Source organism: Sardina pilchardus, chromosome 20 (genome assembly GCF_963854185.1).
Source record: "Sardina pilchardus chromosome 20, fSarPil1.1, whole genome shotgun sequence".
Classification (NCBI taxonomy): Eukaryota; Metazoa; Chordata; class Actinopteri; order Clupeiformes; family Clupeidae; genus Sardina; species Sardina pilchardus.
The window spans coordinates 6,199,139-6,213,514 of NC_085013.1; the positions used below are offsets into that span (position 1 = coordinate 6,199,139).

General features: G+C 45.2%; 1 protein-coding gene across 13 annotated transcripts in view; it reads right to left on the reverse strand.

The window, feature by feature from the left end:
• Positions 1 to 14,376, reverse strand: part of map4k5 (mitogen-activated protein kinase kinase kinase kinase 5) — a 52,100-nt gene that overhangs the window by 24,905 nt on the left and 12,819 nt on the right. For all 13 annotated transcript variants that reach the window (XM_062522078.1, XM_062522077.1, XM_062522076.1 and 10 more), the window contains exons 3-10: positions 12,596 to 12,653; positions 4,993 to 5,083; positions 2,703 to 2,767; positions 2,288 to 2,343; positions 1,974 to 2,021; positions 1,085 to 1,127; positions 878 to 950; positions 466 to 597 (exon numbers count right to left, since the gene is read on the reverse strand). In XM_062522078.1, the coding sequence (XP_062378062.1) occupies positions 466 to 597; positions 878 to 950; positions 1,085 to 1,127; positions 1,974 to 2,021; positions 2,288 to 2,343; positions 2,703 to 2,767; positions 4,993 to 5,083; positions 12,596 to 12,653 (566 nt within the window). The remainder of the gene's footprint in view (positions 1 to 465; positions 598 to 877; positions 951 to 1,084; positions 1,128 to 1,973; positions 2,022 to 2,287; positions 2,344 to 2,702; positions 2,768 to 4,992; positions 5,084 to 12,595; positions 12,654 to 14,376) is intronic.

Sequence of the window (14,376 nt, forward strand, 5' to 3'; positions counted from 1 at the left end):
ACACACAAACACACACTTCTCTTCATCATGGGAAGTGAGATCACACACACATACACAAACCAGCTTAAGAGCATAAGAGCATAACAATTGACGCTCCATTCTGTGGTTATGCGCAGGGCCAGCCTTAGTAAACAGGAAGTGAATGAGGATTCTAGAACAGAGCTGAACTGTGAGTGTGTGTGTGTGTGTGTGTGTGTGTGTGTGTGTGTGTGTGTGTGTGTGTGTGTGTGTGTGTGTGTGTGTGTGTGTGTGTGTGTGTGTGTGTGTGTGTGTGTGTGTGGCATAGTCTTCGTGCCTCTGGTAAAGGCCAGTCCAAGGCAAGCTACATGTTTTTGTCGATGTCTGTATTTAAAAAGGTTGTGGTTGGATCTTGTGTGTGGTGGAGTCCCTTAAGTGGTCTGTGTGTTCTCACACAGCAAGTGCATGCTTGCACTTCAGTATGCACGTGTGAGTATGAGTGTTTACCTCATAGGATGTAGATCAAACATGGGAGGCTGAAGTTCTGCAAGCTCTATTGAAGTGATGCCCACTGCCCAGATATCACACAGCTGGTTATAGCCCCCATTTTTCTCCACTGCTGCCACCTCTGGAGCCATCCTGCAAACACACACATAATATATGTACATATGTGTGTGTGTGTGTGTGTGTGTGTGTTTGTTTGTATATACTGTATTGATATTTGGTTTGTATATGTACACAAGAAAACATCTGTGGGTCAAATACACACACATATCCAAGGGACTTGTAGGACATACATGACACCGTTTCATGTATGACTCCTATGCTGATGCGCTCCATTATAGGCTTTGTAAAACATTCAAACATAACGAGAAGGAAAAATACACGAACAGAGACACAGACGTTCTCATACACTTACCAGTACGGCGTGCCGATAAAAGACTTCCTTTTGGCAATGGTTGCCGTTATTTTGGCAGCAACTCCAAAGTCAGCTGCAACGAGAAAATGAGAATAAAAATCATTAAAATGCAAACAGGTACAGACAAACACACACACACACACACACACAGAACTGTTTTAATGTATATGTATGTGTTCGCAGCCAGCCGACATTAACATTACTCACCCAATTTGATATCACCATGGTCTGTTAGCAGAATATTAGCACCCTGTTAAGTACACAAACACAAATCAAATTGGGCTCTGCACACAGCACACACAATCCTGCAAGCCAAGCTAAATGATCTCTTACACACACCACACACACAGTCAAGAAGGAACACCTGCAAAGTAAAACACAACCACCTCTGTCTCACTTGGGACAAGGGCCCATTTCCCATTGTTTGTGACTACAGTCTTGGTCTGTGTACTAGAATTCTCCTACTCATAACATGGTGCCTTCAAATAGCCGACATTCTCCTGGCTCATCAGGACCAGCAGATTCAGATGTCCCGCCTGACGCTATACTCAAGCTATGCATCCAGTACAGTTCAGCATAGCTTTCTTTTGCCGACCTGAAATAGTCGTGCCATTCTCACCAAACCCAAATCTTCCCACAAGCTGATAACAGCAATACTTTTGTAACACTGTTGCCTTAAGCTATGAGGTTTGAGGCATATGTGTATGTGTGTGTGTGTGCGTAACAATGTGTAGGCATATATGTGTGTGCGTATGTGTGATTGACAGCTGGTTGTAAGAGCTTCCTGTGGCCGTAGACAGAAGGAAACCGGAAGAGAGCGCGCTGGCAGAGATAGAGCAACACTGACCAACCCTGATAACACACACACACACACACACACACACACACACACAGATGGCGCTCCACCCAAAAACCCTCAACCTTGACCAACATATCCTTTTCTCAACATACTCTCCACACATGAAAACAGCACTACAGTATGCAAGATGAAGGGAGACGAGAGGAGGGTGGGGGAGAGAAAGAGAGCGAGAGAGAGAGCAGGAGGAAGCGAGAGTGTGTGTAGCGTAGGTGTGTGTATACAACTACAGTGCTGTACCTTTATGTCTCTGTGCATCTTGCCTTTGGTGTGGAGATAACCCAGGCCCTGGTGACACATAAATATACATCTTACTGAACAAAGAAAACTCAACAAGACAATATGCAGCACAAACTGAATGAATGAACCAGATATCCCTGCAGTCATGAATGTTACAAAATACTACTGACAGCCAGGAAAATGTGCGCAAGTATCTGTGTGTGTTTGTGAGTTAACACAACAATACATGTTGGGTCGAATGTATATGAAAGGTTTAGGATTGTGTATGATAGAGTGCCCCGTGTACATGAATGTGTCGATGCCTGTAGTATTACCTGTATGGTCTCTCTGCAGACATATGCTATCTGGAGTTCTGAAAGGGGGCCAGTCACTGTCCAAACGTACAAACAACAAAAATGAACACACACACACACACACACACACACACACACACACACACACACACACACACACACACACACACACACACACACACACACACACACACACACACACACACACACACACACACACACACACACACACACACACACACACACACACACACACACACACACACACACACACACACACACACACACACGCGCGCTCTACAGTGTTACAAGCCACTGATTGTTATGTCAAATTGCATCACTCCAATCCTGTGCACACACACACGCACACATAAACAGAGAAATGTCCTCAGCTGAAGAGGAGGGTGTAATGTTGCAATCTCTATGAAGACGGTACCGTTGTAAATGTCCTGTAAGGATCCTCCTCCACAGTACTCCATGCAGATCCACAACTTCTCTCGGCTAACGGGAGAAGGGAGAGAAACGGTGACAGACGATATAAAAAAAAACCCCATCAAGGTCACTGCTCACAGTCAGCATTCATTCCATCCGACCCCATTCTGTGCAGCCTCATTGCCTCCATTTTCGGAAGCGTATTCACCCACTCACTGTGGGTGCAAGGGATCACTGTTTTCATGGTTTGGCTTGGCCTAACAGAACAGAACACCGAACCAACCCAGCACTAAGGGCTTCCTGTCTCTTCAGCCTCATTTGATTTCATGGCATCATATACAGACACCAAGCTGTGAGAAAGTCAACCCTGCATCCCCTTTTACTTACAGAGATTCTTTGAGAAAATGAAATGCTTCTAGACTGTAACCGTAACCAGAGCACATCACATCATGGGAAAGTGCAAAAGATTCAGTATCTCAATGCAACACTTTCCTGCTGTGAGATATAGGCACTGCGATTTGTAATCAACAATTTAAATGAAGATGTGGTTATGAAAATGTGCTGGTGTTTTCCAACCTTCCTGTTTATTCTTATAAATCTGGTTTCAGATCATTCAATGTGGTTTACAATTTTTTTAAGCCACAGGCTTCATATTCAATTTAATAATGAATTTAACATTTTGTAAGTGACAACCAAGGCTGTATACCGCTAAAGGCTAGACCAGGCACATGACTGAAGTGTTCCGTTCGTGTCGCTTCTGCTGCAACAATTAGCTGCCACTGTAATCAACGAAACCGGCTACACTAGACGTGATAGAGGCGTGTACGCTAGAAAAAAGGACACAAGTCTTCTAAAACAACAAAGACGCTTCAGTTACGCACCGGGTGTAGCACCCCTGTAACTTTCCAGGCTGATAAACGGTGATCAGCTCTGATCCTCCTCACCTCACCCCCGGTCACACAGAGGTGTGTGGGCCAACAGCTTTACAGCTTTACTGTAAATGGAGTTTCTCGCACCCCATACCGTTTCCCAAGCATCCACCACCTGCCTACTGTGTTTCCTACTCTGCTTTCCCGCGTGGTGGGACTTTGCAAGATGATTTCTCTGTCACGTTTGCAAAAAAATCTCAGGAATTCAGGATCTCTGATTCCTACAGAATCATGGGGCGCCTGTTTTACTTCCTTACAGGATTCAGGCCTCCCTTTATCTTGGTATCTGAGGAGCCATGGGGTGTTTGACCTTACGGGCACAGGCCATGTGAATCTCCATTTGATCTTGGAGTTCAATGGCCACTATGTGAGCCATACCTATACAATCAATGACCATTCTGACATTTAATTAATGAAGGTTGGGTATTTATTTAAGGGAGAGGTGGTGAAAAGCACTTTTGAGTATCCTGTAACAGAACTCTCACTCTATGTGTTGCCGTCAACTTAGCAGTCATCACTCATTACATATGGGTTCTTTACATGTGACTGTCAGTAGAATAACAACTTATACTTGACAAATAATTTGCAATGCTCTTACCCACATCAACAATGTATGGCATTAGCTAGCATTCGTTGCTAATCATCGAGTGAACGAGCTACAGAAGAACTGACACATTGGCAAACCAGTGTTGCAAACCCACATTAGGGAGGCTTTCTTACATGCAGACTGTAAGTGTCCAAAAATCCGACTATGGGGGAAGCTACATTGCACGTAGCCATCAGCAAATCATCCTGCATATCTTTCTAAATTATGTGCAGTCAGACTTATCAGGTACAACAGGAAATGGCTCTTCAATCCATTGTTATTTCAGCAATGTGCAGGGAGCTTCACGTGAACACCATGTTCAATTCAGCCACGCTTTCCTAAAGTGACATCTTGCACTTCTGTGAAAGCGAGTGCAACGTCAGTGAACAGGTTCCTGAGGTTCTGGGAGGGATGGCGGCTTTAACTATCTGTAATCTTGTGGCGTACACACACACGACTCCGATACACAGATGACTCAGAGTCATTAAGACACTGGGGCAGATTCCTGTAACAAAACCAACCAGATCGGGAGACATGCCGACCAGAGATTACTGGCACACACACAAACACTGAGATTACAGTAAATGTGATCCGTTGCCAGCAGGGCAGAGTACACCACTTCCTTTCTGTATCCCACATCACACAGAGAGGGTCTCATTACACTTCATTATGCTACACACGCACTCTGCCATCTCTCCCCTTTCATGGTAGTGCCACCCCCTCCTTTCTGAAAGTTTATGCACCACACACCCACACACGCATGTGTGGTTCTCGCTCACCTGAGGTAGCTGCCGAAGTAGGCCACTATATTTTGATGAGTGCATTCCTTCACCATGAAAATCTCCTGCTGGATGATGGAAAAGTCGTCTCCTAAAGAGAGAGCGTGACAGATGGACAGAGAAAAAAAAGATAGAGAGCAACATGAGGAATTATAACTTTAGCGCACACACACACTATATGATCCATAATATAAGTGCACATATGAAAATACAAGTACGATCATCACACAGGTACATACACGGACAGATACACACACACACACACACACACACACACACTTGAACCATAGGGAATGTAAAAATATTACGTGAGGTACAAGCATAGACAGTACAAAGCACAACCTCTGAAAAATGCTGACCAAGCATTAGGACACACATGTAGCTGGTTTACTTGGCAGCTGGAATCTATATTACACCCCCGCAGTAATGCGCAGTGGACCGGTCCAATTCACCATCCCACCCTTACTACTGCCATTGTGGTACAAACCAGCTTCCATATCTGAATGGAAAGTTCAAGCAAAGTGAGCATACACGCAAACTGTACGTACACACACACACACACACACACACACCACAGGCCATTTCGAGGGACACTAAATCTTTCCCAGTGTCCTGCCAAAGCTAAACACAACCACAAAGCACGCAGTGGTATTCTGCAGAGATACTCCACTTCTGACACAACCCAGCCATTACATTAACTACCCTTATTTACTGAAGCCTTCACTAATACATTAAGAAGGGCCATCTAACAGTCACAGCGTAAGCATACTAAGGCACTATATTTGTATTTATCAGACTTTGATATAGCAAAAAATTAAACCTTGTAGCTCTGTTCCGTCATAGGCTTTGTATTCAAACCAACTGTTTAGAGAGGGTTTAAAGCCCAGTGGATTTAAAGCAGGTTCATCAGTCAAGCTTGGTCTTGTCAAAGCAATAATCCTAAAGAACGATAATTTATACTACATCACGGATCATAAATAAAACGACTAATCAAATATATTCCACTGGACATGCGACATAAAACACAGGCTTGTTTATTTGAATGTTGCCACAGAAGCCTGTAACGCTGAGGTGTCTAGGACTCAAAGGTCTGAGATGAGCAACTGCAAATCCAAATCAGTGTTGCATATTATCATTTATAGTTGTATTTTTGGAATTAGGAAAATCATCACAGCAGGTTAATGATACTTCACCAAGTCCAAGGGCCCATGCTATCCAATGCTAAGTAATGCAAGCCACAATATTAGACACTACAAAGTGCACAACATTTTTGTTTAAATTCAAAGTACACTCACCATGATATAAGACAAAATACAAATGGCCCTCTTAATGCCAAATATGTCTTTCAAAAGCATGACTGTCACTGTACCAACAAGATCAGCTTTAAGTCATTTCAAATTACCACCCTTTCAAACACCAACCACAATCTCTACAACGCTGTATGTATAGAGAGAATGAGTGAAAGATCTGTTTTGATCTTAGATAGATAGGCTAGCTCATTGATACTCCAGTGTAGGCTGCTGCCTATGTCTGTGTGTGCTTGTAATGATATGCGGAAGTGGTTATGTGTTGTGACTATGTGGCATAGATTGTGTGTGCGTGCGCGCGTGTGTGTGTGTGTGTGTGTGTGTGTGTGTGTGTGTGTGTGTGTGTGTGTGTGTGTGTGTGTGTGTGTGTGTGTGTGTGTGTGCGTGTGTGTGTGCGTGTGTGTGAGAGAAAACAGTAAGTGTGTATGGACTCCAGGGGTTTAATGGGTTCCAGTGCACAGCCCAGTCCCTCTGCTGAATGCTGAGCAGATGTCTCTGCATTCCTGTCTCTCCCTCTCTTTTGCAGGCGTAAGTACACATACACACGTACACACACACACGTACACACACACACACACACACGTACACACACACACACACACACACACACAGACCATTAGACCATCCGGGGGCTGCCTGTTCACCCCACAGCATAGCCCAACACATTAGGCCTCATTCTCACACAGCTGTCTAGAGGGCAAGATGGAGAGGGGGAGGGGGAGAGGGGGAGAGAGAGAGAGAGAGAGAGAGAGAGAGAGAGAGAGAGGAGGGTAAAGGTAAAGGAAAGAACAGAAAGAGAAGAGAGAAAGAGTGAAATACTGAAAGGCACTAGGATATGCAAGGGTAGAGTAGAGGACAAAAACAAATAAGGAAAGGGAGATGGGACAAAAAGGATCCTTGAGACGGAGAGAAAGTGAGACAGTGAGGAAACAGGAAGCATTAAAAGCGAGAAGGGAAAACAGTCAGGGGAGGAGAGGGAGAGAGAGAGAGGAGCACAGACAGAGGGAGGGAAAAGAGAGAGACCGAGTGAGTAGCGGGGGGAAAAAAGAAAAGAAATCCTGGGAAAGGCTTCAAGTCAGGAGTTACGGAGGATCGCAAACACGGCGGTACAGCTTGTGCTCAGGAAAGAATCTCTCTCCTGAGCCACTCATTTTACCCCTCTCTTCCCATCCTCTCCACTCCATCTCTCTCCACTTTGGGTCTCTCACTCCAAGTCATTCCCCAGCATTCACTTCCTAATTTGGCCAATTTCATTTTTCTCCTCTTTCATTACCTCTCTATCACCCACTAGTCATCTTAAGTCACGCAGACACATAGCACTTAACATAGTACACTACAGACACTTAGATAAGTACACTACAGACACTTAGATAAAACACATGTTCTATCCAATTCTCACACATGTACACTAAAACAACACAAACTTCTTCTGACTCACAGGGGAGTGAGGAAGAGCGAGAGAGAGAGAGAGGGAGAGCAAGAGAGAGAGAGAGAGAGAAAGAAAGAGCAAAACAGCGGATGGTTCATCAAGTTCAGTCAGATCCGATTTCAGGAAGATTGAACGCGGAGGGAATCTGTCCTCAGTTCATAATTGTGGTTTTTCAGTCGTCATGACCTGAGCTGCCAAGCTGGCTGAATCATGGATTACACAGCAGTCAGAGAGAGGGTAAGGGAGAGAGAGAGAGAGAGAGAGAGAGAGAGAGAGAGAGAGAGAGAGAGAGAGAGAGAGAGAGAGAGAGAGAGAAAGAGAGAAAGAGAGAAAGAGAGAAAGAGAGGGAGAGAGGGAGAGATACAGATTGAGGGACAAACCACTGAATGCATCTGAACTCCAGTCTGGGCAGGTGAGGACTTTCACCTGCCAAAGATGTGTGGGTTGTGGGAACTTTGGTAAGCACCAAAAATGAAGAATTTAATGAGCACTTTTAATGAGCATTGAACTAAGGACTTATTTACAAACCTTTAGGCTTTATTGTAGTTTTTTTGGACCGAACAGAACGCTTTTGGAGTGCCATGTGTGTTACAGATGGGTATTTAATTGACAACCTCGTTGATCCAACAAAGGTCTCTTTGTGTGGGTAGGTTCTATATATATAAGCTTCTGCGGAACCTGTGGGATGAGAGATTACAACCTCTCTGCCATGGCGCACCAAACTCCTTCCCTTGAAGACAGCAGACGAGGCTGGCCCACTAACCCTCCACCCCCTCATGGCCTGGGCTCGTCCCCGTCCCAAACCCAGCCTGCGGGCCACAGCGAGCTGTGTGTTCCGAATACCTGCGGCTTTCGCACAATAGTCGGAAACGTCCGGAAAGAATCCATGATCCAGTGCAAAACAAACTGAGCAGGGAGGGGGAGGGGGGGAGGGGAAGAGAAAAAAAGCCTCACACCATCACAGAGTCCCCGTCATTCCTACTCTCCGGCTCCCCCGCACAAATCACATGAGTCTGTACGATGAAGCCACTCTGCAGGGAGAGAGGGGGGATTATCTGGACTGCTGCTGAGCAGAGGGAGGGCTTGCCTGCTGAAAGCCTTTTTCTCCCGGGCTGATTCAGGGTGGGGGGTGGGGGCAAACCATTCCCAACTCTGCAACATCATGCGTGTGGGATGGTTTATGTCTAGGACGTTCACCACTCATCATGGCAATTACACCCTGTACACTATCAGTCAGAAGAACGGGGAGGAATAACAACTGCAGTAAGCTCATTCCATATGGGCAATATTGTTGACCTCATTCATTCTCTTGTGGAAACTGACCTTGCTGATCACAGCTTCTCCACCATACTGAGACAGATGGAAACTGAAAGTGCTCTTCCCAACTGTCAAAAAACCCTGACAGTTAATTCTGCTGTGCCAAGCGGGTATGCAGACAGGTTAAGGCAGTGCTGTATCAGGCTATGGGTATAGGTACACCTTTTCTGTCCTTGATAACTGGAAAGTCAAGACGTGTTGGACTGGATGACTTTGATAACTGTAGCAGAAAAGGGCTACTTGACATTTTGATGTTGATTGTACCGTTGATAGGGAGCCGATCTGATGCAGATAATGAGGCCAACTATTCTAGACCTGAAAACTGCCATGAAGTGCAATCAACAGTGAATGGATGGATAACACGTCATACCTGCGTACACACACACACACACACACACACACACACACACACACCTTGAACTATAGTGCTAGCGTAACAAGTGTTGATATGAATCCTCGGACAATAAACGCTAAATTAGGATATGTGCATGCATGTCAAATTCCAGCTTTCCCAATAAGATGAAATTGTACTGAACGTTCATCAAGTTTGTTGCTACAGTGTAAAGGTCAGATAACAGGATACGAGATTAGAGTGCCGTTTAAAGCTTCTGTTTCACAGCAGTAGTGACATCACTAGCCACTTCCTTATTTAGCAACATCTCTGTGACATCATCAGACTGGCTCTATTCTTTCCCAAGAGTCTTTGGCATACTGGACCTCCTTACTGACTTCCGTGTGTGTGTGTGTGTGTGTGTGTGTGTTGCTTAGAATAACACTTTCAGTCAGCTGGTCCAGCCCCATTTAACTCGCCTAATCAGCTTACAGCTAACCCACCCTACAGAGACACATGCTACACAGACCAAACATCACTTCACTGACGCTCTCTCTTTCTCTCGCCCCCACCCCAACACACACGCTTAACCTGTCCTGACAGACTGATAAATCTAGGCCTTTACAAATACTTGACCTCAAGAGACATACTGTACACAACTTTCACACCTTTACCCAGACAGATACAAACACACAGTCTGTACACCAACACACGGGTGCCACTGAAGCAGGCGGCAGTGCCGGGGGGAAGGCTGAAGAGCGAGGTGACAGCCTCGACAAGAGCAGCAGCACCAGTAGCAGGGGCTGTACGCTCTTGACACCATGGACCACTTCCTCTACGTCTGTGCGATCACTTCCTCCTCTGCGCACAGCAGCAGTGCCAGCGCACACACACACACACACACACACACACACACACACACACACACACACACACACACACACACACACACACACAAGCACGCAAGCCCGGAGCCTGGAATAATAAGTCTAAGACTTTGAAAATGGTGTAGAGAGAGCTGTGTCACCGTGATGCATTTAATGTGTCTGTGGTTTTGTTTATGTGACTAAGATCCATCAATGTGTCCTGGGGGAAAGTGCATGTGGGTGTAAGCGAGAGACAGACGGTCAATATCTGAAATCTGAACACAATGCAAACCAAAGCCGAGTATGTGCAATGTGTCCACAATCTAGGTCAAAGAGAATAAAACCAAAATAAACCTGATATATATTTCACCACAATAAGCCTGATATATTCAAATCGGCCTGTGTGTGTGTGTTTGTGTGTGTTTGTGTGTGTCTCCATTCGTCCTATCCTTGCCTGTAGTGGCATTCAAACTCTGGTTTCTGGTTTAACTGGTAAACGTAAGCTTGCACAAAAGTATGCCCCTCCACCCCATCCAACAGAATGGCTCAATCCTGTTGTGACAGGACATACAGGATATGGCAATGTCCCAGCGCTCCTGTCTGCAGTGCCTTTTATTTGACACTACACTTAACCCCACATTTGTGGGCACGTGTTTGTGTGTGTCTGCCCGTGCATGGACAGGGACAAGTTTGTGCGTGCGAGTGTGTGTTTGTGTTTTGTGTGTGTGTTCGTGTTTTTTGCGTGCGTGCGTGTGTGTGTACATACATTCACAGGTGTGCCAGTGTTTGTCCAAGTGTGTGTCTGTGTGAGACTGAGAGTGTGTGTGGGAGGGGATGTGCATGACGGTAGATGCCCAACTGTGCATTTTGTATGGGGCAGAGAACATTGCACATGCAGTCAGACAACACCAGATTGGACCCCTGGACCAGGTTAGATGGGTCTGCTGTAAGCACCATTGCAGTGCTACAAACAAACACACACACGTTCAAAACTGACACACTTTCTGACAAACCCCTGGGGACAAAGACACATTATTGCACATCCCCCTCACATAAACACACACTCCCACATGCTTACTCACTCACACACACACACACACACACACACACACACACACACACACAGTGCCATTAGCCCCTGTTGACGAGTGGACTAAGGGAGGTCCTAATCCTCTGGTCACTGTGTCTAATATCCCTCTAATCAGGCCTAAGAATCTGGGGCAAGATCAGGAGCCAAGGATTTCACCCTCATCTGTCCCCTACAAAGAGAGGGAAGGGTGGGTGGGTGCGTGTGTGTGTGTGTGTGTGTGTGTGTGTGTGTGTGTGTGTGTGCGTGTGTGGACAGAATGGCAAGGAGGAGGAAGAGAAGACAAGGAAAGATGCAAATGGGTGATACTTGCCTATACTTAATGACAGTGGTGTTGCAGCTGAACTGGTAGAGCGAGGTACTAAATGCCAATGGCGGATATGGAGCAGGTGCTGATGGATCCCGACACAGAGTGTTTTTGCAACAGATTACCGAGTAAGAACGTGATATACACCCTTGCTTGAACATGAACACAATTCCTTCCTGACCAATGCGTAAATACAAATTGAGGGAACAGACACAAACAAATGGAGACAAAGGCACACTCGTACAATCGTGCACATGACAGAGCACATTCAAGTCCACAGACAGACAGACAGACAGGCTGTGAATACATAGTTAATGTGTCATTTATTGGTACACTGAAGTCAAGGCAGCTATTGCACACCTTTGCAACACTATCTAAACCGGTTCCAAGCATGCACACATCCATGAAAAAACGTAGCCCTTTGTTATAGTCCCTTGAAGAGATACACACGGCCAGCTCTGGACACCAATGACATCACCGACACCGTTCTTATTATTACCTCCGCCAAGTAAAGGAGGTTATGCTTTCATCGGGGTTTATTTGTTTGTATGTTTGTTTGTTTATTTGCTTGTTTGCTTGTTTGAAAGATAACTCAAACAGGATGGATTTCAATGAACTTTCGGTCTGAAATGACCCAAGGAAGAAGCCATTACATTTTGGGAGTAATCCGGATCACCATCTGGATCCAGGAGCGCTCTCAGAGTGCTTTTCTAGTACTTCCATAGTCTTTGTCCTTCCATGCACAACGGGTGCCCTTGTGGCAAGTCCCCATGGTAATCAAGAATCAGAGGGGAAAAGGATATTCACACCTAATTGTGTGTGCACACCCCACTGAATGTAGATATGCCAAGTACACTGGGCTTTCGCATGCACACCTTTCACCTCTGCACACTCAAAATGCAGCAGCACATATAAAACAGAGCTTCAAACAGCAGATGCCACGCTTCTCACACACTCACCTGGCTCTAGTTTGATGATCTTGACAGCAGCGAGCTCTCCAGTCTGAATGTTTCGAGCCTGAAAGACAAAAAGAGAAATGTACTCAATAGAACATTCTATTTCTGTTCCTCTCTTTCGATCTCTTACACAAACACAAATACAAAAACACAGGTAATCTTTCAAACAGATGTCAGATAGCACCAGACAATGATAAAAAACCAAGATAAGACTCCAACCCTTGGCATACCTGCCGGGCGCTATCAAAATTATGCTAGCTATTATCATCTGTTTATCAGTCAGTTCACAGGCTGTTGGCTGCCTGACTGTCCGCTCCGCAGGTGATGCTTCCTGAGGGCCTCGTCAGATCAGCTCTACAGCATGAGAAATGACAGGCATGCTCAGATGCCATACTTAACATTTTCTACAAACGGTCTCTTCCTGATGGCTACACTCATCAGTTAACAAAGCGATTTACTTCAAATAAGGGCGAGTCGGTACATGTGACGATTCGATCAATACGAAAGTGAGAGAAAGGCTACAGACAAGAGGAGAGAGGGAAAGAGAGAGAAACAGACATAGAGAGAGAGAGAGAAACAGACAGATTTCCTTTATTGTCATGGACTACAACACAATTGCTTAGTCGTCTTAATGGTGCATTCCCACAACAGAATAGAAACAGTGGAATTAAGAAATTCCATTCCTCTGCGTGCAATATGAGAAAATGTAACACTCACAATTGGAAATTATTATTGCTATATAAAGATTATATAGGCCTAGTAAATCAGCAAGGTCTGCAGGGTCAGTTTTGGAGACATATTGATTCAATTTATTCCCCAAAGCAGCACTCACAGTGTGTAAAGTGAAAAACTGTATGATAAGACAGAGACAAGTGATAAGAACATAACGATCTCTCAGGAGGAGGCAGGCAGGCACACACACACACACACACACCCCACTACAACATCATAGTCTACAGGTTGGACTGTTCAGTTTCAAGCAAGTTCAAGTTTCAAGGTAAACATTTTTTCTCCTTGGGACAGGCCCATTTGACTCTGGGAAAACATTGGTATTGAGAGATATCAGCCGACGTGAACGCAACTAACATCATGAGCAGTGTGCTAATGATGTTAGTGTGTGTTAGTGATGATGGTGTAGCCAGATTTAATCACAATTTAGCTAGTCGTCTTCTATGCTTCCTTACTTTCTCGGTTGCTAATGTTTTATACAGATTAAACATGTATGCTGAGGGACGTGTCCATTGAGCGAGAGAGAGAGAGTGGGGCAAGGAGAGGGGGTTGAAGGTACAGGCTTACTTCTATTGTGTTTGGTATGGTGTTGCACGCATAGCTCTACAATGACGAGTTACGAGAGCTATGAAATTATGATTTATTTGATTTATTTATTTTTGGACAGCGTACCATACCGGCAGTTAAGGCGGGCGACGTCTGTTGCTTAGGGGGGCGCCTGAAACGCTGTGGGAAGGAGTGTGTTGCAACTCTGTCTTCTCACACCGCGACACAAGTTAATTGATATTAGTGTCATGGTTTCGGTTTCCATATACATATTGCTACAGCCCCAACATTTACCCACATGCAGAGCATACTCATTCAAGGGAGTGAGCTACCCTCTCATACAACAAGAAAAATAACCCAACCACACACACACACACACACACAGATGCCACAGAGTCACAGTGACACAGTCTCACATGGAGATGGTGATGATGACAGTGGTGAAGTAATACGCACGATGACCAAGCTGTTCCTGTGCTTAGGCTTCTACCAGTCATAGCGTACCACTG